At 44.2% G+C, this 23,805-nt stretch overlaps 2 protein-coding genes across 2 annotated transcripts in view; one reads left to right on the plus strand and one right to left on the minus strand.

Moving 5' to 3' along the window:
• The first annotated feature begins 6,122 nt into the window (after nucleotides 1–6,122).
• UTS2B (urotensin 2B) lies at nucleotides 6,123–14,963 on the plus strand. The gene is made up of 5 exons (XM_058844273.1): nucleotides 6,123–6,276; nucleotides 8,390–8,491; nucleotides 11,413–11,450; nucleotides 12,783–12,876; nucleotides 14,600–14,963. Exons 1-5 carry the CDS (start codon nucleotides 6,123–6,125, stop codon nucleotides 14,623–14,625), a joined length of 414 nt encoding a protein of 137 aa, XP_058700256.1. The 3' UTR covers nucleotides 14,626–14,963.
• Nucleotides 14,964–18,407: 3,444 nt separating this feature from the next.
• Nucleotides 18,408–23,805, minus strand: part of OSTN (osteocrin) — a 49,743-nt gene continuing 44,345 nt past the window's right edge. The window contains exons 4-5 of the mRNA XM_058844092.1: nucleotides 19,901–19,997; nucleotides 18,408–19,615 (exon numbers count right to left, since the gene is read on the minus strand). Coding sequence (XP_058700075.1) covers nucleotides 19,913–19,997 — 85 coding nt within the window. The 3' untranslated portion in view covers nucleotides 18,408–19,615; nucleotides 19,901–19,912. The remainder of the gene's footprint in view (nucleotides 19,616–19,900; nucleotides 19,998–23,805) is intronic.

Here is a 23,805-nt window from a genome sequence, read left to right on the forward strand (position 1 = left end):
ATGTGAGTGCATTGTTTTCCCCTGTGATAAATAAAAAGCAACGTTTGGGGGCTCAAACAGGACCTGCCCCCAGCCTGGGGCAAGGATGCTGCAGGGCCATCCAGGGGGGGAGGCAGGTGATGTAGTGATGCAGGGGAAAAAACAGACAGGGAAAAAAAATAACACTTCAGACATCAACCTCCCTGCATTTCTAAGCTAAGACACTTCAAGAGAGGTCTGAAGTCCTGTGCCAGAAAGGGTGTATGAGAGGAAGTGAACATTACAGCATTGGCAAAGAGCACCAAGAAGCAGGTGTGCAATTTCCGTAGGTAGCGGAATGGTGCCTGTGGGAATTCAGGCTCCCTGAAGAACAAGGAGAGCAGAAGCCTGCAAGGATTAAGGCATTATAAAGCTCACCAGGGGTAATGAATGGGGTGATTGCAAAGAATGAGCAAAGAGGAAACATAATTTGTGCTTACATGTAACATAACGAGAAGCACTAGGAAAATCATGAGCCATGCCACAACAGAACAAGGGGGTTTTTTGACTGTCAAGTTGGAGAGTAAACATGTGCAATCTGAAGTGAGGTATGCCTTCCAAAAACCTCACGAGAAAGTATTATTGAAAGTGTTACATAGTAGATGAGGGAAGAAGAAAGTAGCTAAATGTGTCATTCCTTACTCTTATGTCACAAGAACAGAATACCCACAGGAATAGTCAGTTATTCACTTAGCACGCTTCAGGGAGCTGCCTCCGTGCCCACACAATCCAGGCATAAGAAGCATTAAAAATGCGGCAGGTAGTGATGAACCAACTTGGTCATTCTCTGATATTCACAGCAACTACCACCTGGATGAAACCTCAACACACTGATGTTGTAAGAGAGAATTTGGTGGGGGCTGAAGTAAGTGCAGTTCTTGCCTAGCAGTGACTTTTCTATATTCCACTCAGAAAAATTTCTAGGTCTACCTAAAAAAAGAATCACCTAACATGATTGCACCTGCCTCTTTAATCCTCTTCTGGATTAAAAAAATATTTAAAAAAAATTAAAATTCTTGTATTATTACTTGTGCCAGCTTTGCTTCCCAAGCTGCAGGGTGGTAAGGCATGAATATGTCCTACAGCCTCAGTTGGAGCCCTCATTTCAAATCACTTTGTATGTGCAAGTCTACAGCCATAACATATTGTTGTTCATACAACAAAACACCCTTTTGCATGTGCAGAACTCTCACAGAGTCTCAGTAGATCAAGGTTCAAATGAAAAGCTAAGTTAGAAGACAGGCTGTCCAAAGGGCAAAGTTTATAGTTATCTGCACGAGTTTCACCAAAACACTACAGCTCTGTGTATGCTCCAAGCCCTACCTTGGGTGACTTGTAGTGACAGTTTTCCAAAAAAATGGGCAATATTTCTCAATAAACCAAAACACCAGATGGTAACTGAGAGCAGGAAGAGAGGGAAAGGGGAATGGCAGTGAAAGCTGGCATTGTTAGCAGATAGAGATAACCTCCACAACCTTAAAAGTGCCCTTACTGGTATTTTTAGCAGGAAATTACCCAGCCTTGTCTTTACTCAAAGTAATACATATACAAGCTACATTCATCATCCAGGATGAACTTGAGGCTTGGAGAAGGCAAGTCAGAAGAGAGAGAGGTCAGGCTGAGGGTAAATCTGGTGGTTTAACCAGGTCATTCCAGATCATGCCTCTTCAGGACACTGTCCTGGCATGGAGGTCAGATTAGTCCTACACAGGCACACCAACATTTACCATTCAGGAGCATCACTGGAAGCATCTTTGAGACCAGCAGGTCATGGCACATTTCAAAGCAGAAAAGGTTTCTGTATTGCCTTTCTCTCCTCACCAGGGACCTCAGCCAAGTCACCCCAGTCAGTAGGGAGGCTGAGTCTGGAGGAGGTGTTTCAGTTCAGGATTAAGAGGCAGAAGTGAGAACTAGGGCATGACTGCCTCTGCTCCCTGTTTTCTCCATAGGCTGCCTCCTCCCACATCCAACACCTTTAGATTCCTGATTTACTCTTTCAGCCCCTCACTCCAGGGCAACAGTTTGGAGCTGGCTTGCTCTCTGAGAAGTTGAATGGTTTCCTGGCAAACCCTGGACTGGAAGTGAAAGCCAGACAGGCAGCACATCTTTACTCCTTACCCTCCACAGCCTTAACCTCAAGGAACTGGTTCTCTTTGGTACAATGCCCATCGGGTGTGAGCTGGTGGTGCTTCCCTCTGTGTGTGATCCTTGGCTGCCTGCAGTGAGGTGGCAGCTGAGCTGTTCTACACACTGCCTTGGACCTTTCCCTTTTCTTTCTCTGAGCAAGGATACAGTTGAACCACAGCATCTAATTTTATATCAGTAACAGGCCAAGCAACAGCTGAGCCCCAAAGACAAGCACATAGAAGGGGGAACAAATTGCATGAGTCAGACTAAAAGCTTCATAAATATTGACTGGTTTTAACAGTCCCCTAAGGAACAGAGAATCTCATTTTATAACTACATCTCCCTCCCCATTATGCACTCCCTCTTAGAAAGCTGCAAGGGGAGTTAGTCTCCTGGCTTATGAGTACAATATTTTAATTCTTCTCTGCGGTCAGGTTGCTCTGGCTGGGACTTTGCACCACACATCAGCAGGATATCTGAGCACTTTCCAGTCATGCTTTAAGTAACATTCTGGAGTGGCCTTTGTTCTCTCAAGTTGGCTCCAGCATAGAAGTGACATGTTTAGAGGAGAAATCTGACATTAAAAGTGTAAGAGAAGAAGGCTGCAGAGTACAGGGTGCATTTCAGTACCTTCTCCTCTGATTCCTACCAGATAAAGCATGGTTGGAGACCCAGAGGAGCAGACATGCAGTAGGAGGCAGTGGCACCGTTCACATGTGTTTTCTTAAGCACCTTAAGTAAAGGCACTTCCCTGACAGATCCTCCCTCAGCAGGTTGTTTGCTTTGAGATGAAACAAGCTATGCTTCTGTGGGGTCCATAAGACCATGCAGCAGAACAGGGACCCATCCTGAGAGCAGCAAGCAGGGCAGGATCAGAGACTGCAGCCAGGTTCAGTCAAGAGCCCCAGCGTTCAGGGAAGCCCATGATGACGAGGCAGATCCCAGGTCAAGATGGAAACCAATACACTGGTCAGCATCAGGCCTGATGGCAGCAGGCAGAGACAAACAAAGTTCAGTGAGCACCAGACAGGTCCACAGAGATGGGACATACCCACAGTCCAGCAAGGGAAGTCCACTCGCGGGTCTGGGTCCAGATCAATAGGAACCATGGGCAGGCAAAGACATAGCTGAACTCCAGACCAGAATTCCTCCAGCATAGCTCTGGGAAAAACAGGAGATCAGACTGAGTCTCATCTGGGTCTCCTGAGCTGATAGGCAGAGAGGGCAGTGAGGCCCCACTGGAAGATGCTCAGGACCATTGACACCCTCCAGGCACTGACACTCTTGTTCCTCTCTCTCACACTGAGAGCTGGTGCAGCTGGATTTGGTGGCCCTGCTTGAACCAAGTCCTTTCTATTCCTGCCCTCTGGGCTGTTGACCCTTGCCATTTTTCTAGTCTGGTCATGTTGGGTTACCTGAATTCCACACAGCATGGTGAAAAGAGAAACTTTGACATGAAGGGATAGATTGGGCCCATGGGAGGTAGAGATGGAGCTCACATGTTCATGTTCTCGTTATCCTTGAACTCCAGACACAAATGGATGCTTATCAATGACGTTATCAGTTATCAGACATTATCAATGAGTGAAATAAGAGAAAGAATGTGGAGACTGCATTGTTTTCCTATGGAGAATAAAATACATAAGAAAAATAAAATGTAATGTTATTTCCAGCACCTGGACTAATAGGGTAAAAGCAAAGGAATTTTCCAAGTGGGAGCCTTAGAGAAGCCCAACAGTGAAAATCAATTACCTCCTAACTTCAAAAAATAAAAAAATTCCACTAGTGCCTGGCAGCAACTGCCAGGCTTCTCCCCACCAACCCATCCCCTGAAAGCATCCACTCCTCACAGCATCCAGTCATCTTACTTCTCATATGTAAATCTGGCATGGCAGTTCCCCACCTTCACCAGAGGCATCACTTGAAAGGCCTGGCATACTCTCTACTCTCTATGAGTTGCTTTGGGGGCTGAACCGTTGCAATGATCCAGAACTGAAGTTTCTCTGCAGGGAAAGAGGAAATCCCAGGAATAGCTCAACTTCCTGAAAGAGCCTGCCAATAGCCCATGAGATCTTGTATCCAAAGAAGGGGAAAAACAGTCAGACATCTGTGGATTTTGCATCAACTTAGATGAGATGGAGAAACTCACCTTCTCTATCCAGGCAAAGTCGATTTCAGAGAAGTCTCAAGACAGAGTGAGATTTAGCCATTTAGCACTAAACTGAAATAGACTTGACCTTCCCTTAGGGATATAGTTTTGAGTAAAAGCTGCTATTTTCCAGATTGGACTCCTGTGTGAAGTGGTGCTCATCAGGCTATGGCCTCTGCTTCATGGGGCTGCTCACCTCTGACCAGTTTGGAACTGGTACCTTGGGGAGATGGAGGTGTCTGGAAAAGTGTTCCAGTAGGACATAGGTGTCCCTCAGTCCAAACAAAACTTTGTGAAGAGGGTGAGTAGTTCAGATAGCTGTTCACTAGTTCACAAGTCTGAGGGAAACTACAGGTTTGGTTAATTCGTATATATTATATCTCCAGGAAAAATTTTGGAATATTTTCTCAGTAGAGAACCCTTTGTTAATGAAAGCATCACGTTCATTTTTATAGGCATATCCCACAAAAATCTGAGCCTATTCCCCTCCATTTTGTTGATAATATATCAAATAATAAAATATTACAAGGGTTATTAAAAGGCTTGCCATTCAGTACCTATCAAAGGTACAGAACAAGTTGTAGGGAGAGCTGGGGACCTGAAGCCAAAAGCCCAAACATGGAAATTATACTTTTAGTTGAGATGAAGTGCAGGTACCATCAGATGAAGCTATCTTGGGTAATCTGGCATGACGTGGTGTCAAAAAAGCACACACAGTGAGTCACTAGGAGAGTATGTACAAATCAGAGCTTTCCCTGATCCTCTCCCCCATCCCACCATGGGGGGAGTGAGCTGGCAGCTGTGTGGTGCTTAGCTCCTGGCTGGCCTTAAACCACGACAAGTACAGATGATTCAGTTCTGCAGGAAGAGGAGAAGTGAAGAACAAAGCCTAGAACTGTTACCATTACAATATTTTTCTTGATAAGGTTTTTGCGGAAAAGTAGTTGCAGGTCCCTGATCAATAGTGATGGATAGGCAACAAATGGAAGTCAAACCAAAATGTAGTCATGGCCTGAGAAGACATGGAATATATGCAATGTGTCTCTGTACTTTGCTCTAAAATTATAAAACAAGGCAGTGTAGCCAGAACCAGCATCTGACCTTCCACTTCTTTTTTTTCCCCAAGAAAAAAAACTGAAGACTCTTGCCCATCCTTGACGTATTCCATACCTACTGCCAAATCTGCACTCCCCCACTCAGACATAATCCCAAAATAGGATGTGATGCCTTTCCCGTTGACAAAGCCATAAGTCACAGTGAGCAAGACACGCTCAACATTCTCCAATCAGTTAAATGAAAAGAGCTCTCCCCCTCTGTTTCCCATCACTTCAGCAGTCATTATATCTCACATTAATTAATATAGGCACTAGGAAGTGAGATGATAAATTACAAAACCCCATTAACCTGATTCTGTCCAAACTGGTAAAATATGGCAGCTTGTACATTAGACAAACCTTCTTTGCTAACGTGGGAGTCCTCATGCCTGAACTCTGTTAAAGCAGCAGCCCTGAGAAAGTATTTTTAATGTGTGTATGTATGGAATGTATATCAACGTGCGTGAACAGTGCACGCCTGTGGGAACATCAGAATTCATTAGATCAGTCTGATATGAGATATATTGAACAGGTTCCATCTGACATATGTTACTGGGTTGTTCTGTCCACTCCCAGCGGAGTGAATCATATTGACAAGTTGAATTATATCTCAAGAGATATTTTTCTCCCCTCCTCCAAAGGCCATTTGCAATCACGGCACATCCACTGCCTCTTAAAAGTGAGCTCATCTGGTGCTGGTCGCATTGAAGTCCTCCACCGTGCCTGAAGGAAGGATGCTTTTGGGCGCTGGGAGCGTGGAGAAGATGTGGTCTGCCCAGCTGTGCCTGGCAGTGCTAACCATCCTGACCATGGCTCTGTGTGTCCCATCTACGCATGGAGACCCTTTTTTACTCCAAGGTAAGCTGGAATACAGGCTACATGACACAGGTAGGTGGTTACCTTTTTGTTTGCTGCTTGCCATGGCCAATGCAAGACACTTTTCTGGGAAAGAAAACAAAATGAACCCCGAGCTGTACTGAACAATCTGTTAACATGGGTGCTAATGAGAGGCTTTTTCATATTCTCATGAGCTAAAGCTGTCCTTCTGCTCTGCAGCTGGCTGTATGACACCTTCTGATAATCAGTGAAAATATCAGATCTGTTGAAATCTGGTAAGGGTAACTCTTTCTCTCCCATTAAAAAAAATAAAATAAAAATAAAAATAAAATATCAGAGAGTAGCAATTCCAGTATGTACCATATGAGATTTGACAGCTCATAAATGTCAGTAGTACAGCAATGCTGAACTTTCTTTTCTTCACAGAACTTCTTTTTATATGTACTTCTTCAGTAATTTAAATTAATCTTAACTTGAATTTATACTGCAAGCAAATGTCAATCATTAGTGCTCTTTCTCAAAGAGGCTTGGCAGTGGAAGAAAAGAAAGAGCTGCTAAATATAGGCTTGAAAATAACATTGCTTTTCAAATGATTTTTCCTCTTATATCACCTATTTATTTTTGTAATTACAACCAAAACATTCCCCAGGCCTCTCTATCTAAATCCTGCTTCTGTTTAGCTTTTACTGGAGTGTTTATAGCATTGGTTTTGGTCTTTTTTTTTCCCTGTAGCAAATCCCCCAAAAAACTATAAGTAACTATTTTAAAATTGTAACTGTCCTTCATTCTTAGGACTGAGGTTTATGGCACTCCATGCTAACTGCAGGTTGCTCTGCTCGCTCCCCTGGGTTTATTTCCAGAGATCGCAATCGGGACCAGCAGCTTCAGCCGCAGCGTGAGGCAGGGTTGAGTCTGGCCAAACACGTAAAACATCCCTTTGGCCAGTGTCCCTCAGCTTCTGCAGATTTATGTGACATTGGCTAATGGAGCTGATTCCCTCATACTCCTGAGCATCCTTCAGGCTCATCTGGTGCAACATTTCGTTTCATGTGTACCAAGAATAATCGCATTCATCCCCTCAGAGATAGACATATGAGACTGCATTGAGCTGAAGTCCTAAAGATCCTGGAAGAAGAGGAAAAAAAGCCTTTCTGTAGAATATTAATATTTTCCATGGAATTCTGTAGGCATCTTCTAGGGCTCTGTAGGGTCTGGGTGTAGGGTAGGGCTGTTCAGACCAAAGATTTTTTGAATGGCCCCTCTCCCTATAAAGTCTGCTCCTGATCTATCATTCTCAAAAATTAGTGCAACATTCTAGTCTCAGAGGACTCTGGAAATCTGTTGAGCAGGGCTGGCAGGGTCTCAGAACCTTCAAGGCACTGAGCTGCCCCATCCCCTGTGTCTGTTGGTTTCTGCTGAACCCTTGACCTTCACAACCATTCATTTGAGGGCATAGCCACAACCACTAAAGTAAAACCACTGAGAAAGTGACCTAAAGGGGCCTCTTAGAGAGCTCCAAATTGCTTTAAGACAGCAGCCTGGGGAGGTTTTTCCTGGAAAAATTCTGCATGGTCTTGCTTTAAGTTCCTCCACACTTGAACTCTGTTCAGGAGGAATCCTTCAGTACCGCTGGCAATCAGACAGAGAAGCCCCAAGGCCGAGTGAGCTCAAGGAAGGGCTCTGGGGCTGCAGGGCTTTTCAGCCCAGTGAGGAGGGGCTTCCCACCTCTGTCATCCCTGGGAAGGTGCAGGGAGTGAGCGGGGGAACTCCTGCAGCTTTGAGAAGAGAGGATGTTGTGGGTGCCTGTCTGGCTTTGCAGAGGCGCCATTCCACCCACCTTGCAGAAGAGCTCGGGACTGTGTAAATCAAGGTGGTGCCTCCAGCTTCTGCAGTCATGCTGATGAGGCTGCAGGGGGACTGGACAGCAGCCCAGGGCTGGCAGGGAGGGCTCCCCATCCCACACCCTTCCCTGTGCAGCCCTCACTGCCTGGACGTTTTATTCTGTGCTCACACACCTTCCTTTTCCACCCTGATGAGTGCTGACAGGAGACATTTTCATTCCACTTCTTAGCCTTCTTAATTTGATTAAGAGATTAATTGCATCAATTGATTAATTGATTCTTAATTTGATGAGATTGAAAAAGATATGTTTTATGCGCTGCAGAGAACCGAGTGCTGCCAGAGAGAGAAGACACAAATCACGAGGACACATTGCTGACTCTGCTTCTTAATAAGAAATTCGCATGGCGGAGGCCAGAAAATATTGGTAAGTGAAGAGGAGATCTCTGCTTCTTGAATCTGTGTTTGCATGAATGCAAGGAACCTGCTTCTCAGGTTCTTCAGAAATACCAACTGCTCAGCAAGTGGAAACAGCACTGGGTATGGGGCCTACTTGTGATTAATGTCAGATGCTCTCCATCATGGGACTCTGGGACATGCTTTTTGCAAAGTAAAGCCACCAAAAACCAGGTACCCTAGATCCTCAGCCACTCAAGATTTTTCTGGGAACATAAGTAAAAACAAGAAAATTTTCTGCTGAGTCCCTGTGGCCCTACTGTCCCTTAGATATTGTGTGCATTGCCCAGGGCATGGACCAGCTTTGGGAGTCACCTCTCTGCCCACACCCCAAACAGCCCTGTGTGCTTTTGAGAGACAGCAGCATCGTGTTATCCTTTGGGGCAGGGGGATTTCGCCAAGATTTTCCAGTGAGATCCCTTGGGGTCAGGTGTAGTTCAGGACAAAGGCAGGGGGAGCTCCTGGCCTGGGCCTAAGCCTCTGCTACTGCTGGAAGAGATTGAGACAGCTGGCTTTTCCCACCCAGCCACCAAAGATGGGCCAGGGATGGGCTCTTCCTGGTCTGTGCTCTATGAACAGACATCAAATTTAAAAGCCACCCACCTGTGGCTAAACTCAGACCTGCTGAAGAGAAACTTGGGCTTTCCCTGATGAGGCACAGCGATCACAAGCACCAAATGGATTAGAGAGGTCAGCTATTCCCATGGCCACTGCAGCCAGGGGAGGGTTTGGGCTGGACGTGGTGGTCTCGGAGCAGGGAGCTGCCCTTCCCTGTGAAAACAGCTGAGAGGGGTCCCAGCAAAAACCTTATGAAAACCCATTTATCAAACTCACTCAGTGCTCTTCCCCAGACCCTTGTTAATGCAGCAAGGCAGTGGTTAAACGAGCCTGGGACAAATAAATAAACATAAATAAATCAAGCCTTTATGCTAACAAAGGCATTCTTCTTGCAAGGGGGATGCATTCAAGAAATAACATTTTTATGATAAGTTTATGGATTATTGCACTTATTACTCCTAGAGGAAAGGCTGCATTTTATGCCAGACAATTGAATATAATGAATCTCTGAGCAGAGTACAGACAGAGGATTTACAGCAGGCAGTTTCTCAGGGCTTCCTCCATAAATTAACTTCCTTCTCCCTGAGATAATCTGTTCCAAATTTCAGCCGCTGTTCATTTTCTATTCATAGCAGTCACTGGCCAAACTTACAGTTTGCAAAAAATCAAGCCAAAACAAGCACTTGAAACTCGGAAAGAGGTAAAAATGTTAATAATAATAATAATAATAATAATAATAATAATAATAATAATAATAATAGTAATAGTAATACTTAAGTGACACTTTTGACTTACAGATATGCCAGGGTCTGTCTGTCTCTACCTTATGGGTATGTAAAGACATACATAGCAGAAATCTGCCTGAGGTCATTGCTGATAGTGCCAGGAACAGAGCCCACACCTTCTGATTCCACCCCCACCCCCATCCCCGTCTCATCTCTCAAATCGAATCCTGATGTAATGGATTTGCTTAGGAACTTCTGCTTTCACCGTTGGATGAATATCAGAAAACATTCAGGATTTTTCAACAAAACTGTTTCTTTCTTGAAGGAGAAACCAAGAAGGCAGTCAGCTCTTTCTTGGCACCCTCCTGCTCAGTTTCAAATGTTAAAAAAAACAAAAAAAAACCCAGTCTGGCAATGTGTCTGTGTGCTGAAGTCTTATCTGAAATCTGAAATCAAGGGGAATTATGTCTTAAATCCTCCTGATGATCCAGACCAATGCCTGCTGCCATGTTAGGAATAAAGAGGCATCTCCAGGCCTGTTTTTTTTTTTTTGTTGTTGTTTGCTTGTGGGGCCCAGCAAAAACATTCTTCTAGCTCTTTCCTGGCTCTTCTGCTCATTTTAGTGCATTTTTTCCCAACCTAGCACTTAAAACCAGTTGATCATTTTGCACTCTCCTTCCAGGAGAGCTACTGTAGCCAGTCACTCAGCTTTGACTGTGCCCATCTCTCTTATTAAAGAATTAACTGATTTTGACATCAGTTTGGGTCTGGAATAAGGTACCTCAGTCCTCAAGAGAAGTGAGACTGAAATTCCCCACCCCTGCAGCTTTCTCCTTTGCTATTCCAGGCTCTTCTGAGTTCCGCTGGATGTTTCAGATGCTGTTCTTAGGCCCCTAACTCTCCCCTCTTTCTGCATGGGCAGTTCATTCATGCACCGGCATAGGTTTTTGACAGTAGTAGAGTACTGACTAGCCTTGAGATCTCTAAGTCTGATCTATGAGGCTGGGCCCCAAGTCCTCATGCTCCCCTAACATTTACAAGTGTGGAACCTGTCCACTTACTGCTATATGACTTTTCCTGTTGCTCCTCTCTGCCAGCCTGGATCTTTGCTGATTTATAAATCAATAAGTTATGCTAGGCTAAATTAGTGTCTTCTGACTTCTGCCTTCATGGGTGATGTGAGGATAAACAAGTCTTAAAGGAAGCAATGGGATTTCATATAAAAGCCAGTGGCAGAAAAGCCAGCATTGGAGGTTTGCAGTTAGCAGGATAAAAATTAAAAAGCAACAAAGTTTCACCTGAATTGGTATCACACAGTATGTGACCTCATAGGGAAAATTCCCCTATGGCCTGGTGAGCAGTAAAGAAGCCTCCCTCATAATGGAGAATTAGGATAAGATCCCATAGGGTTCAGCAGAGAAAAACCTGCTTTTCTGTCTGTTTCTGCTGTCATTCATTTGAAGATCACTAGCAGGAGTTAAATGATAACTAGGTCTTAGCTTTGTTGTAACTTGTCTTTGCCCTCTGGAGAGGGCAAATGAAGAAATGGTTTTTAATTTGAGCTTTGGGAAGCAATGCAGATGCTGATGTTACTCTCTCCCTCTTGCAGACTGGGAGCTGGCAAGGAAATTTGAAGAGCTTGAAGAGGTGAGAAGAACAAATGCACAGACACATAGATGCATGTTCTTGCATGGGCAGTTAAACAATGTTGTAAGCTGTCTTTATGCCCTATCCTTCCATCTTTCCATCCTGCTACCCTTCCCCCTGCTGCTATAATTTAAGCATGGATTGAGAAAAGGGAAAAGCAGAACCTGGGCTAAACATCTGCACAAGCTGGAAAAGGCAAAAAGAGAACAGGGATATAGACTGGTGAAATAAAAGCTGATCAGCTCCTGCCTCTGTCACCAGTGAAAGGCCAGGGAAGGCCAAGCCAAGAAAGAATTAAGCACCAAAGGACATCTCCATAGGAGAAAAGGGAGTGGGAAGAGGAGGTTGTGCTGCCTTCCTAGGCATTGTATGAGCTGGCTGCATTAGGTAACAGGTTGAAGTTGGAGGGAAAGCCACACTGCCTGCCTAAACCAGAATTTTTTCTCTGCTTGTAAGAGCAGCCCTACTCAAGGTCAGAGCCTTTCTGGGTTTATCAAAGCACACATATACAAATACCTACACCTGCTGCCTAGGAACAGGGAAAGGTCTGTAGCAACCTTGGCGTGACTCCCACTGTGCTCCAAACCCTGCAAGCAGTGGAAGTACTTTTTTCCCCTTCTCAGGCCAGGTTCAGTTGTTCCAGCTGTTTGCATGGGTGCTGGAGGTCACGCTAAGTTCTACATGGCACTTTTCATTTCAGACTGAAAAGCCCCCAGTGCATCATGCCATACAGGAGGCTGCCAGGCCCTACACTAGCCTCTCACTCCAGTGCTGAGGGACATAAGCTCTGACTTTCTGAGAGCATCTCTGCCAGAGCAGAAGTTGGGATAAAGGCTGTGGATGTTCCCAGTCCACAGGAAAAGAGTAGCTAAAGATGACGAAATGCAGCAGACTGCCCACATTATTACCAAGGGAAGAACTGTGAGGGAGAGAGAGGAAGGACAACCAAGGGCAATGGAGTAGCAATGCCCTCTGCTGCAGTGCCTGGATGCCTGCAGACCTCCTGCCCCAGCACTGTCCTGACTCTCTGTCCTGCAATCTCCTTCTACACAGCCTCCTCTCCACAGGGACTCACACAGAGGGTGGAGGGAAAGAGCAGGGTGTGCCCACACCACTGCCACCAAACAAGCAGCTTAATGAAGGAGGCCATGAGGGTAGGAGTGCTCCAAAGGCAGATCCTCTGGGAATGGTCCTGCTCCAGGGAACACTCTATCCTTCCCAGTGATGCTGCCAGCCAGTCTACATGTAGCCCCTTTGCCCTGCATTTCCCAGCACTCTGTGGAGCTCCTCATGGAGGGGCCCTTGTTTACTGCTGTGTTTGTGTTTAAACAGCTGGAGAAGTTGAAGGATCAGCTCTCAGCTGAGGATGGGTCAGAGGTGGCCTATGCCTTGGAAAGTCTCTCAGCATCCCAGCCCAAAAAACGCGGTAGGTTTTGAATTTGAGCCTTGCAGCCATCCTGTCCACTCTCATTTCCAGGGCTTCCTTTGTGCAACAAAGACAGCCACAGTAAACATGCCCCAAATATGTTGAAAAACAGCTGGCTGACAGCTTTTTGAGCAGTCCTGGCCTTCTCTTATGGCTGGCTGGTTTAGCAGTTGGTGAGCAGGATTGTGTTCCCCAACTCTGTCTGCTGTTGAGGCAGATACACCAGGTCTGCACACCCAGGACCTCGTGGAGGCAGGCAGTGTCACATCCTGCTTCCCACAGAGGAACGTGGGGTTATATGAGCCATGAGTGCTGCCCTGGAGTGGGGGAGTTGTGTATGAACATGTCCCCACCGTGTACCCCTCGCCTTGCTCTGGCCTCAAAGCAACTGCTGCAGGCATAATGAGGCATGTGGACTGCAGGCATTCCCCTCTGCCAAGGTCAGTGCCTCCCCACAGAGAAAAAAGGAGCGCTTGTCTGCTGCTGAAAAACAGCTAAAAAGGATGTGGAAATCAACCAAGAATGCAGGGAACTAAGATCTGGTATGTCCCCCAGCTGGTCTCCAAGCTTTGTCCAGTCTGTATCCAGTGACTCAGGAGCATATTGCACCACTGCTCCCGTGAAGCTGCCCCTGACAAGCACATGGACAATGCTGCTCATGCTGGCTACCAATGGATTCCTCCACAAAGCAGTAGCAGCTGTGAACCAGAAGTCACTGATGACAGATCTGGCCTAAAAACAAAAGAGCTGGTTCTGCCCTTAGCCCACATGTTCTGTGCACGTGGAAGCTGACAACTGCCAGACAGCCAAGAGAAAATCCCTTTGTGCAAGGCTTGTTTACATGCTTAGGTGATCCTTGGGCAGTATGCAATTTATAAGCACCCCTGGAGGCTGTCATTAATTTGGCTGCTGCAATTCATGCCCCCACCAGTCTGGAAGGTTTAATGTAGATAAAACTACTTCCCATTGCCACGTTTAAGTCAGATTCTGACATAAATGAAAGCAGAGAATTGTTGTCTTCATCTAGTGTCCTTCCAGTCTGGGGGGAGCTCATGTCTCAGCATGAGCACTGCTGATTCAGTAGGAGATTTTTTTCCAAGATCCTGGTTTCAAAAACCAGGTATAAATCTCTTATCATACTTGATAACAGGAAACTCACATGGAATTCATGCTGGTTGTGATACAGTTACTTTTTCCAACACCAAAATATGCATCTTTCCCTAATTTAGTCTTGTTTAAAGATTCTACAGAAATCAGTGTTGTTTGGAGGATGGTTGGTAGCAGAAAGGTAGTGACTGGGTTTAAAAAAGAGTAACAACCAGATCCAATCTCTCCAAGTCAGTATCCTGCTCTTCCAGTCAGCCACAGGTGAAAACCCCTGCACACACCCCTGAAGCAGCAAAACTGCTGACCAGCAGACAGGAAAGAAAAAGATGGTTCCTGACATTGCTGAATTAAAACAAAAGGAAACCTTTTAAATCAAGAAACATGAAGACAACTTATACCCCATGTTTACACTATGAGTGGCTAAAAGAAACACCTTCTAAAAGTGTTATATGAACTCAAAGCTGGTTACTGAGATGTGTCCTGAAAGCACAATGCTGGCTGCATGCTCCAGCTCTCTCAACACATGGGTCTTTTGAAACCTTCTCCAGGGCTAGAGTGGGAAGCTGAAAAAAGGCCTTTGTATGCTGACATCTTTTTTTTTTTTATTCCTTCACAGCCTGCTTTTGGAAATACTGCATCTGAAGGCTTGTGAGGACTGGAGGGTGAAGATAAGCCCTTCCCCAAACTGCCTTGCTGGGTATAAACGTGTTAAGAGTTTGTTCTGTTCCCTCATTGTGCTGCTAATTTGGAAGCCATCCTCCACAACTGCACCACAGCCAAGACTAGCAGGGGTCATGACAGGAGCTGGCAGCCCACTGCCACTCTCTCCTGCTCTCTTCCAGGTTTAACCTACCATGGTCTTCTACTCAGAAGATGTTTCCCAACTTTCTGTGCTGTCCTGTGTGTGCCATTCAGGCTGCTACCACTGTACACTCTCCCCCTTCTCACCAGGTCCCCTGAGGCACCAAACACTGACTCAGTTTCCCCGGGCTTGGGGCTCTGGGCACCCCTGCAGGCTCTGCTCTCAGTGGTCTCTGGGTTTCCTGTGGCCTCCTGGGCAGGTCTGTGCTGCCCTGCTGGCCGCTGCTGGGACAAGGCAGGCTGGGTGTGATGTGAAGGGCTCAGGGCTGGATTGCTGAGCCAGAGCTGCTCCTCGCCGTGTCCCACAGTGTGCACAGGGGAGGGCAGGCAGACAGCTCTGGATCCTTTGGATACCATTCCAATAAAGATTTTTTGTTGCACAGAAGCATGTGTTATTTGCTTTCTCAGCCCCTGCAGGGACCCAAAGTGCAGCACATTTCCCTTGATGTCGGCTCTTATTACCTTAATGGTTCATGTGGAGTTCACAATGGAAGAAAGGCTCCCATTAAACACCTAGGGCTTGAATGTGTCTGAGAAACAGACCCTTCCTTTTGGCCAGGATCGGGAATGAGACCTGGGTCTTTTTCATAGGTATTTATGGGATACTGTCCTCATTGGACTGGACCAGACCCACTGGTTTTTTTTACCTACTCACTCCAAAGAGATGTTTTGAGAAGAGATTTTTGGTTCACCTGGCTGGTCAATGCAGGTGCTAGCTGGCCTTTTCTAATGCAGAATTACATCTGGCCCTGTCCAAAAGGAAATGATCACAATCCATTAGTGATTCCTGTGTATATTCATTTCAAGTCACATTACCTACATTTATTTGCAAAAGCAAAGGACCTAATTCCGGAAAATGTAAATTCAAAATAAATCCTGATGTTAACTTTGAGGTTTCTAACAACATAAATGGGAGCAGGATCTGGTAACCACTGTGACTGTGGAATGATTTTGACTAGCAATGAACTGTCTCTCCAGCTCTATTGAGCCATGTGATTTAACCACAGTTTGCATATTACATGTTCTTCCAAACGTTACCTCCCCAAAGCTGTAATTGCCATTCTACACTCATTGCCTTGGGCTCTGGCAAGAAGCACACGCTTACCTCAGCAGTACCTTGCATGTACTTCATTAACAGGAGACCTATTCATCCTGTTGCAGTCCAAAGCCAGTATCTAGGGAATAAAGCCAGCTTGCTTGATTGTATCAGTGAAGTCTAATGACTTGCAAATGACATGCAAAATACTGTTTCCTGTTACCATTAGTTGTTTGTTATTTCTTTGGTGGTGATTCAGGACACATTTCCCATTTTCTGTTGCTTTTGTGTGAGTGAAAAGGTACGTGGGACCACACTTTCACATATCCTTACATTAGCACCAAATCCAGGAAAAAATTATACCCTGTGGACAAGAATAGTCTCTCTCCTTCTTTAAAAGTTTGGTGCTCCAGCTGAAAGAGAGGTGTGTTCCAAGAGTTGCGCTGCCCCAAGCTGGTGTTGAGCTCGGATGACTTCAGCCTGCAGGAAATCCCAGTGCAAGGAAAGGCCGGAGCAGCAGGCTCCATCTGTCACCTGTTTGCTGTGGCCATGCCTTCCTGACCCGGTGTGACAACTCATCAGCAGGTCAGGAAAACGTATACCGTGTCTGCGGATATTTAACAGCCTGCTCTGACCCTAGACAGGAATTCCCTGGAGTGCAATGCATCATGCTGCTTAGTAGTGATTTTCTGCTACATCCTATCTGTGCAGTTATTTAAGTGCTTGTGGTACCCAAACTAACCCCTATTTCCTGACAGGCACTCTGCTGCTGTATTAGCTGCTTGTGCTGCAGAGATCAGCAGGTATTGAATGCAATTTATTAACTAATTAGAAGCAGAGGTGGTGTTCCCCCCTCCAAGGCTTAGCCTCTACACGGCACTGTGGGAGTCCTGTCCTTTCTCCTAAACACACGGAACAGAAACCCTTCTCCTCCACAGAGTAGCTGCTCACACTCTACTCATGCTTGGACAGTCACTCTTGCTAAGTTAATGAGCCACAGGCAATAATTAAACGGATTTCCCTGAGACATTCTAGTACACCATGTGGATTTATTAGAAGAAAATTCTCAGAGACATCTGAATGGATTTGCAAATCCAGGCAGCACAGGACAAGTTAGTGTGCAATGGATGCTGCAGTTTATCCTCATTTCACGTTTGCTGATCTTCATGCTGTGCACAATGGCTGGAGCCATCCAACATTGCCTACAAAAACAAATTGCGGTGTTTGGCCTTTCAGACATTATCATATTTGAAACAGCACTTGCTAATTTACAGATTTTAAAAGAGCGATTCTTGAGCCACAGGAAGTCTCCATGTGCTCAGTGATGGATGAGACAAAACAGAAGGACTCTTGCTTTCTCCCACGTAATCTACACAGTGGGGTGGAAGCAGGACGGAAGCTTCCAGCTCCCAGTTCTACCAACACCACCAGAGTCTGTCCTGCTTTGCTTTCACATTTCTCTTCAGATGAAGGCCATTTCTGAACACTACTTTCAGCCTTTAAAACCCTGCTTTTTTCTGGAAGCCCCAGCTAATACCTGCCAATAATTAAACACTTCTATGATCTGGCAGTATCTTCGCAAAGCTGCTGTGTTAGCACTAGATACCTCTGGTCTCAGCCTCAAAAAATATGTCACACACTGACTGCCCATGGTTCTTTTGACTGGCAGCTGTTTGAGTGGTCAGGTCACCACTTCCATAATCTGCCCATGCCCCATGCATATGGCTGCTCTGCAAGCAGATTATCTGCAGCTTGTCTGGATGAGCTCAGTGCAAGAAGATAAATGTTCCCTAAACCGCAGGGCAGGCTCAGGATGGATGGTGGCAATGCCCTGCAGAGGATTGCCTGGGACTGCATTTACAGGCTTGCTTCTAGCATGGACTGAAACCCTTGAGTCAGTCAGTCTACAGGCACCCAGAGTCCAGTTCCCTTCACCTGGGAGCTTAAAGGCAGAAAATCAGCAGTGGGACCAGGAGAAAAGCAGGAAGCAAAATCCCAAGATCATCACATATGGACTTACAGGCCTTTTTTCCTCTGACTTTTGAGAGATTGGTCTGGAAAGCATCTGCAGTGCTTCACCTCACACACAAACACTGTCAGCTCACTCACTGAAGGGAGAAGGATCTCCTAACTCAGCTGCAGTGCTCTGGCAGATGGCAAAGGTAGGGACACCTCTTGATGTGAGTTTGTGCTGCTGCTCTCAGCAGCATCAGCCTATATTAGAAATATCAATAAAGTGAAGTTTCTTGCAAATTTTCTAAGCCTGGGCCAGTCTTGGTGTCTGGGCAGTGCTGTAAGCAAGGAGGAAAATGGGAAAGGCCCTTGTTATGTCTGAGCACATGAATTAGATGTTACCTGACCTTCTGAGTGGGAGCCTCATGTCCCACCATGGCTGAACCAGGGCAATTGTCCCGAAATCCCAACCCTCACAGCCTCACAGTAGCTTTTAGCTCTCATTGATTTCCAAAGTACTTTTTTTTTTTTTTTTTTTTTTTTGGAGCTGACTCTATTTCTCCCCATTTTATTAGCTCATGGCCAGGTACTTTGTGCCTCATACAAGATCAGGAAATTAACACTTAATTCCCATCTCCAGCATTACTTTCCACCTAACACAGGGTGTTTGGCAAGAATAATTTTTTTTTCCTGAATTCTGCATAATTCCTTTCTCAATGGATCTTCTTTTGCAATGCTAAGGGTGATTTATACCCAAGAACAGCAATCTGAGGAATTTAGCTGATATGGACCCAAGTCCAAAATGGAGAGAGAATGTGAGGTTTAGAAAGCATCAGCTAGGAATCTGAGCATTGAGATGTCAGCAAACAGCTCTTCTCAGATATATTTTATAATCTGGAAAGAAGTGAAAAGGATGAAAGAGGATTTAAGACAACCTGTTTCATTATGAAATGGAGAAGACATGTTTAAATTTTGCCAGAGTGAGAAATACTTGAACTTTTAGAGTTGGATTCTGACCATGCCTTGTGCACACATCAAGAGGCCAAAATAAGGCATATGATGCAGATGGCCTTGGAAGTAGATGACTTCATATTTGGACACTATCCTCTGTTATGCATAGGGAGGAGTGAAATGTATTCATCCACTAAAAGTCTCACCACATTTCAGGATCTGCCATACAACGAAAACATGTCAAAATATGCTGCAGAGATAAGAGAGAGACTACTCAAAACATCAAGAAAAATACTAAGGTCTTGTCACTGTTCTTATTCAGACTAACTCCTAGTGAAGGCAGAAAACATCTCCTCCCAAACAGCAGTTCAAATGCATTCTAGCTTTGTCCCATAACTGTTCTATCCTCCCTTCATCTACCAAACTGCTCCCCTCCAGAAAGAAATGTGCAAAGCAAACTCTCTGCTTTTCATGGACTGCTGCTTGTACCTTTGGAAGATTTATTTTCAATCCAAAAAATCTCAGTCCTGCCCAGGATAATAAAATTTTGCAAGTTTAACAGATAAATGCCATGCAATAAAAATATATACATATTCTCTGTTCCCTCCTACCATGCCAATGTGCATATCTGTGAGAGCATTCTGACCTGATGAACTGAATATGTTATTATTTATAAATGCAACATTTGTAAAATGCAGCTTGAAACAGATTTTGCAGGAGGTCAGTTCCTTGAGTGCCATATCATTAGGCAAAACCAAGACATTCTGTGAGGCATCTTCCATATCTCTGTAATATTTCCAATGCAGCATCACTCATTCAGAATAGAAGCATCTGTAGGCAAAAAAAGAGCAGTAAAATTACATTTTCCAATGTCAGAAATGGAAGGCTTGGGCAAACACACTGTAAAATAGACTAGAGGATGTTAATGTTAGGAATACTTGTTTGCTTGTAGAGAGCCACTCTCTAGAATTAGGGAAATTAGGGCATTCCATGTTCTAAGAAGCCATCATTCACTGAACCACTCCTCCCGAGCCTGCTGACATGACTGAGTACCTCCAGCAACAGAGAACAGGTGGGTGCTCCAAGCCTGCCCACACCTGGAATACTTTGGCTCACCTGCAGGAACTGCTAACCCCTGGTGTTGCCGAGGTGGTTCACTCCAATCCGGTCCAGAGGAACTCCAAACCTTCTCTTAGGCAGCTCAAGCACTTTCCTGCACGAGGAAAAAGAGCAGAGAGGGAGGGAAGCAAATGGGAAAAGACACCTATGAATAATCAAAATGTTTCCTCATGTTTAATTCCTCTATTCCCACTAACACCTTATTATTCAGATAGAACAGTGTGCAGGAGCAGCCAAAGATGTGAGTGTTTAAAAATAAGATGCTGCACTTGTCTTACAAAAGGCTGCAGTTGCAGCTGTTTTACAGAATGGCTGAGCTTGAGCCACTATCCCTATTTTTATTTGGCAGCAAACTAACTTCACAGGTTAACTGCTATTCATAAAACAAAGGTGATACACTGCATTTATAAAGGGAAATTGTTTCCTGCACAGCATCACATACTGCAGTTGACCCATTACCTGGGTCTTTGAAAGCTCCAGGGTCAGCTGGAGCTGGGCTAACACAAGCAAGGAGGTAGAAAGTATTGCACAGTAATAGAGGGACAAGTCAGAGATGCTCTAGCAGATGTTTTCTGTAGGTTCTCTGGCAATGTAGTGTTCATCAAAATTGTATAGGAGCAGTCCTTTGATGAGATTGAAAACATGAAGATTTTGGGGTTGGTTTTTTTTTTTCCTGTGTATGGTCCATTCCCTGACAATTTGATGAATGTGTAACATATGAAAGAATTTCTACACAGCAATTTTTTTTTGCAGTCCTTTTTATATAAAATAATAAGTTTTCCAATCTAAATTCAGCATTTTTTGGAGCATTTTTTCCACCAGCAGAAGTTTTATTTTAATAAGCTGTGGAAATGGCAAGAATTCCTGCAGCTGAGAATAACCTCAACTTTTGCCCACAGAAATACTTGCCAGAGAAATGCAAGTCGAAGAGAATCTCTGGAAGATTAATCCTTTAACAATTGTTGTAGAGGAACATAAATAAAAATAAATTTTGATCTCTGATTTGGCAAGTGCAAAGTAACATGCAGAGAGAATGCTGCGGGGAAATCAAATCTGACTTCAAGCCAGCAGGCTAAGCTGCCACAAACCAGGGCTTTGAGACTGTGAACAACCCACCCAGAACTGTGCAACCCTGGTCCCATATGAGCAGAATCCTTCCCTCACACCTCTCGGGCATCAGCTGCAATCCACATGCATCAGTCCAGCACCCACAGCACCGATGGCTCTTTCCCACCTGCATTTCAGATCAGGTAGGGGATTGGGAACTGGTGGTTCAGAAAACCACAAAGCCCAGAGCTCCAGCGACTGTGCAGCTACAATAGACCTACCAAACTAAAAAGGAAACTGCCACAAAACAGCTCTCTCCATAACTTTTTGCTGCCAAGTGATCTTTTGGCAGGACGAAACAGGGACACCTTATGAATATGATTTTTTAGGTAAAGACTCTCAAAATATGAAGCCTAGACTCGAAGTAGAAATGAGAACTAGCTTTGAATCATGCCATACTGAGTGCTAATATAATAAATATCCAAAGAACAATAGCCTTGCCAGCTAAAGGAGAATCAATGTTGATGAAAGAATGTCCTTCTGCAGATAGAGAATCCAAAGGTCAAGCAGTAAGAGAAGAATTTGTAAAGCTTTTAGAATTTGAAATGTTACACTCTGTGGTAATGTAGTAGTTCTTATGGGCTATATGTAAATTCTTTTGTGGGTGTGTCTCATAATAATTGTTTACTGGGAATTAGGATATTCACTATAGAAATAGATCTATTGGATTCTAACAGATCTTCAGTCTCTTGTGTTCTCCCCACTCTCTCTGTCTCTTACTTTCCCCACTGACTTAATTCCTTTGTGTTCCCTCCTACTCCTCTCTCGTTCCACCCTCTCTCCTAAGCCTCCATGTCCGAGGTTTTCTAGTAGGCATGGTGCATTTAGGAAAGTAACTGGGACTGATACAGAAAATTATATCCAGTGATGAAAGACCGAATGCTTTGCTGAGAATGAAATTATTTCTAAGCATCATTTCCTGCAGGTGGTAAACCAAGTATTTTTGAGAGTCATCTTATCCTGTGAGGTAGACAGTATCTTGCTACTAAAAGAGAATTAAAAAAAACTTCTACTGAAATTTTGAGTACTGCTGAAAAGAAAGTCCCTGATCATTCACACAGAGCTACAGTACATTCCATGTATTTGACTGCTTATTAATCAGTTCCATATCTTCAAGTCCATGGACCAAATCATGTACCTAGTCAGTTAGCATGATTATTAAAGTAGTTAAACATTATTAAGCAGAAATTATTTTCCAAGACCAGATCCAAATATCTGAAAACCTGTTAAGAAGACCAACTCAAACAATCAGTTCTGATCAGTGCCATTCTTATTACAGAAATATTAGTTATTGAAATAAAATTCCAACAAGCAAAATACACTATAGCAGTTAAAAAGGACTAACAGCTAACACATCAGTTCCACCTCAAGCTGTGAACTCAGCTCTAAAATAAATCTTATAATCCCATGAGCCCATTCAGTTATAAGCTACAGGTGGTAAAACAGGTGACTACCAGGTGCACTCCCCATGTGTGAAAAATCAATACCTGAGAAGGTTTTCTCTTCCTCCTTCAGTAGCAATGTAACAGGGCAAACAAAATACATTTGTTAGTGCTAAAATGGAAGGGTGAAGGGCTGCGACAGAATGATGACCCACAGACCAAAACCAGGCTCTTCACTGCACTCTTAATCAGAAAGTTTGATAAGCTTTGTGCATGGACGAGGAAGAAGAAATCTAAGACAGATGTAGGATAAACTTTGAAATAAAATAACTGCAACCTTACATTAGTGACCTATTTTCTGAAACCAGCTTATCTTATATTGAATTTCTGTCCTGCTAAGCGTATCAGAATTCTTCAGCACCAAGATAGCTTCCTCACAGGGAGAGCTTGTTTCAGCCAGTCCTGCACAGAACTGTGCTCCATGTACTCATTCTCATGCCCAGTATTAGACAACAGTAGTGTGTGTCGTGTCTGTTAGCTTAGGATGCGGTCATGGAGCTACAAATATATTGGTTCAATCCTAGCAGCTTCGCTTCATTAATGCTAAAGATTGTTGTGTTACTAATTGATATTGAGCTTGATCTATTTATCAAGTCTTTTACAAGCAGGAGCTGAAGAATTAAAGCCACTTCATCCTTCACAGAGTGAGCAATAACTACATATTATTTTGAAGGGATCTTCCTATTGTTTCACAATATACCTTAATTGTATAATGCAATCCATCGTAATTCATCACCATAATCCTCCAGTATTTATTTTACAGCAGTTACAGCAGTTTTATTCTAATGCAGATTTTTAATAAGAGATACTGTCTTTTATCCATAAGAAAAATAATAAACTATAAATCACGATATGAAGAATCTCTCTTAGTGCTGACAATGACTTCTTGCTTAAGATGAAGCATTTTCATCAGTGAGCTAGTTGTTATGCATTACCAGCATGTGTGCAGTGGCCTAGCATGACACCAATTTGCATAATTTCTCTCCTCTAACAGGTTTCAAAAATAATAATAGGCATATGAGATAGAATCCATTATTTTAAACTTCAGCAGCTATCTTCAATGAGCAGTTATCAAAAGAACCTCTAAAGAATTAAGTTTAATAAATTATAAATGTATAATTTGGGTTATGCTTTCTGGGCCTATAGCCAATAAGTTTAATTCAGTAACAAAGACCAAGGCAAAACCACCAAGCAATAGGTTTGATGTCTTCCCAGAAAAGAGGCAGGACTCGGATACTAAGCAAGCTCACAGATGATGCAAAACTGTGAAGAGCTGCTGACTCCCTCAAAGGCAGGGAGACCCTGCAGAAAGACGTCAACAAATTAGAGGGCTGGGCAATCACCCACCATGTA

The sequence above is a fragment of the Poecile atricapillus genome, chromosome 8 (assembly GCF_030490865.1).
Source record: "Poecile atricapillus isolate bPoeAtr1 chromosome 8, bPoeAtr1.hap1, whole genome shotgun sequence".
NCBI lineage: Eukaryota > Metazoa > Chordata > Aves > Passeriformes > Paridae > Poecile > Poecile atricapillus.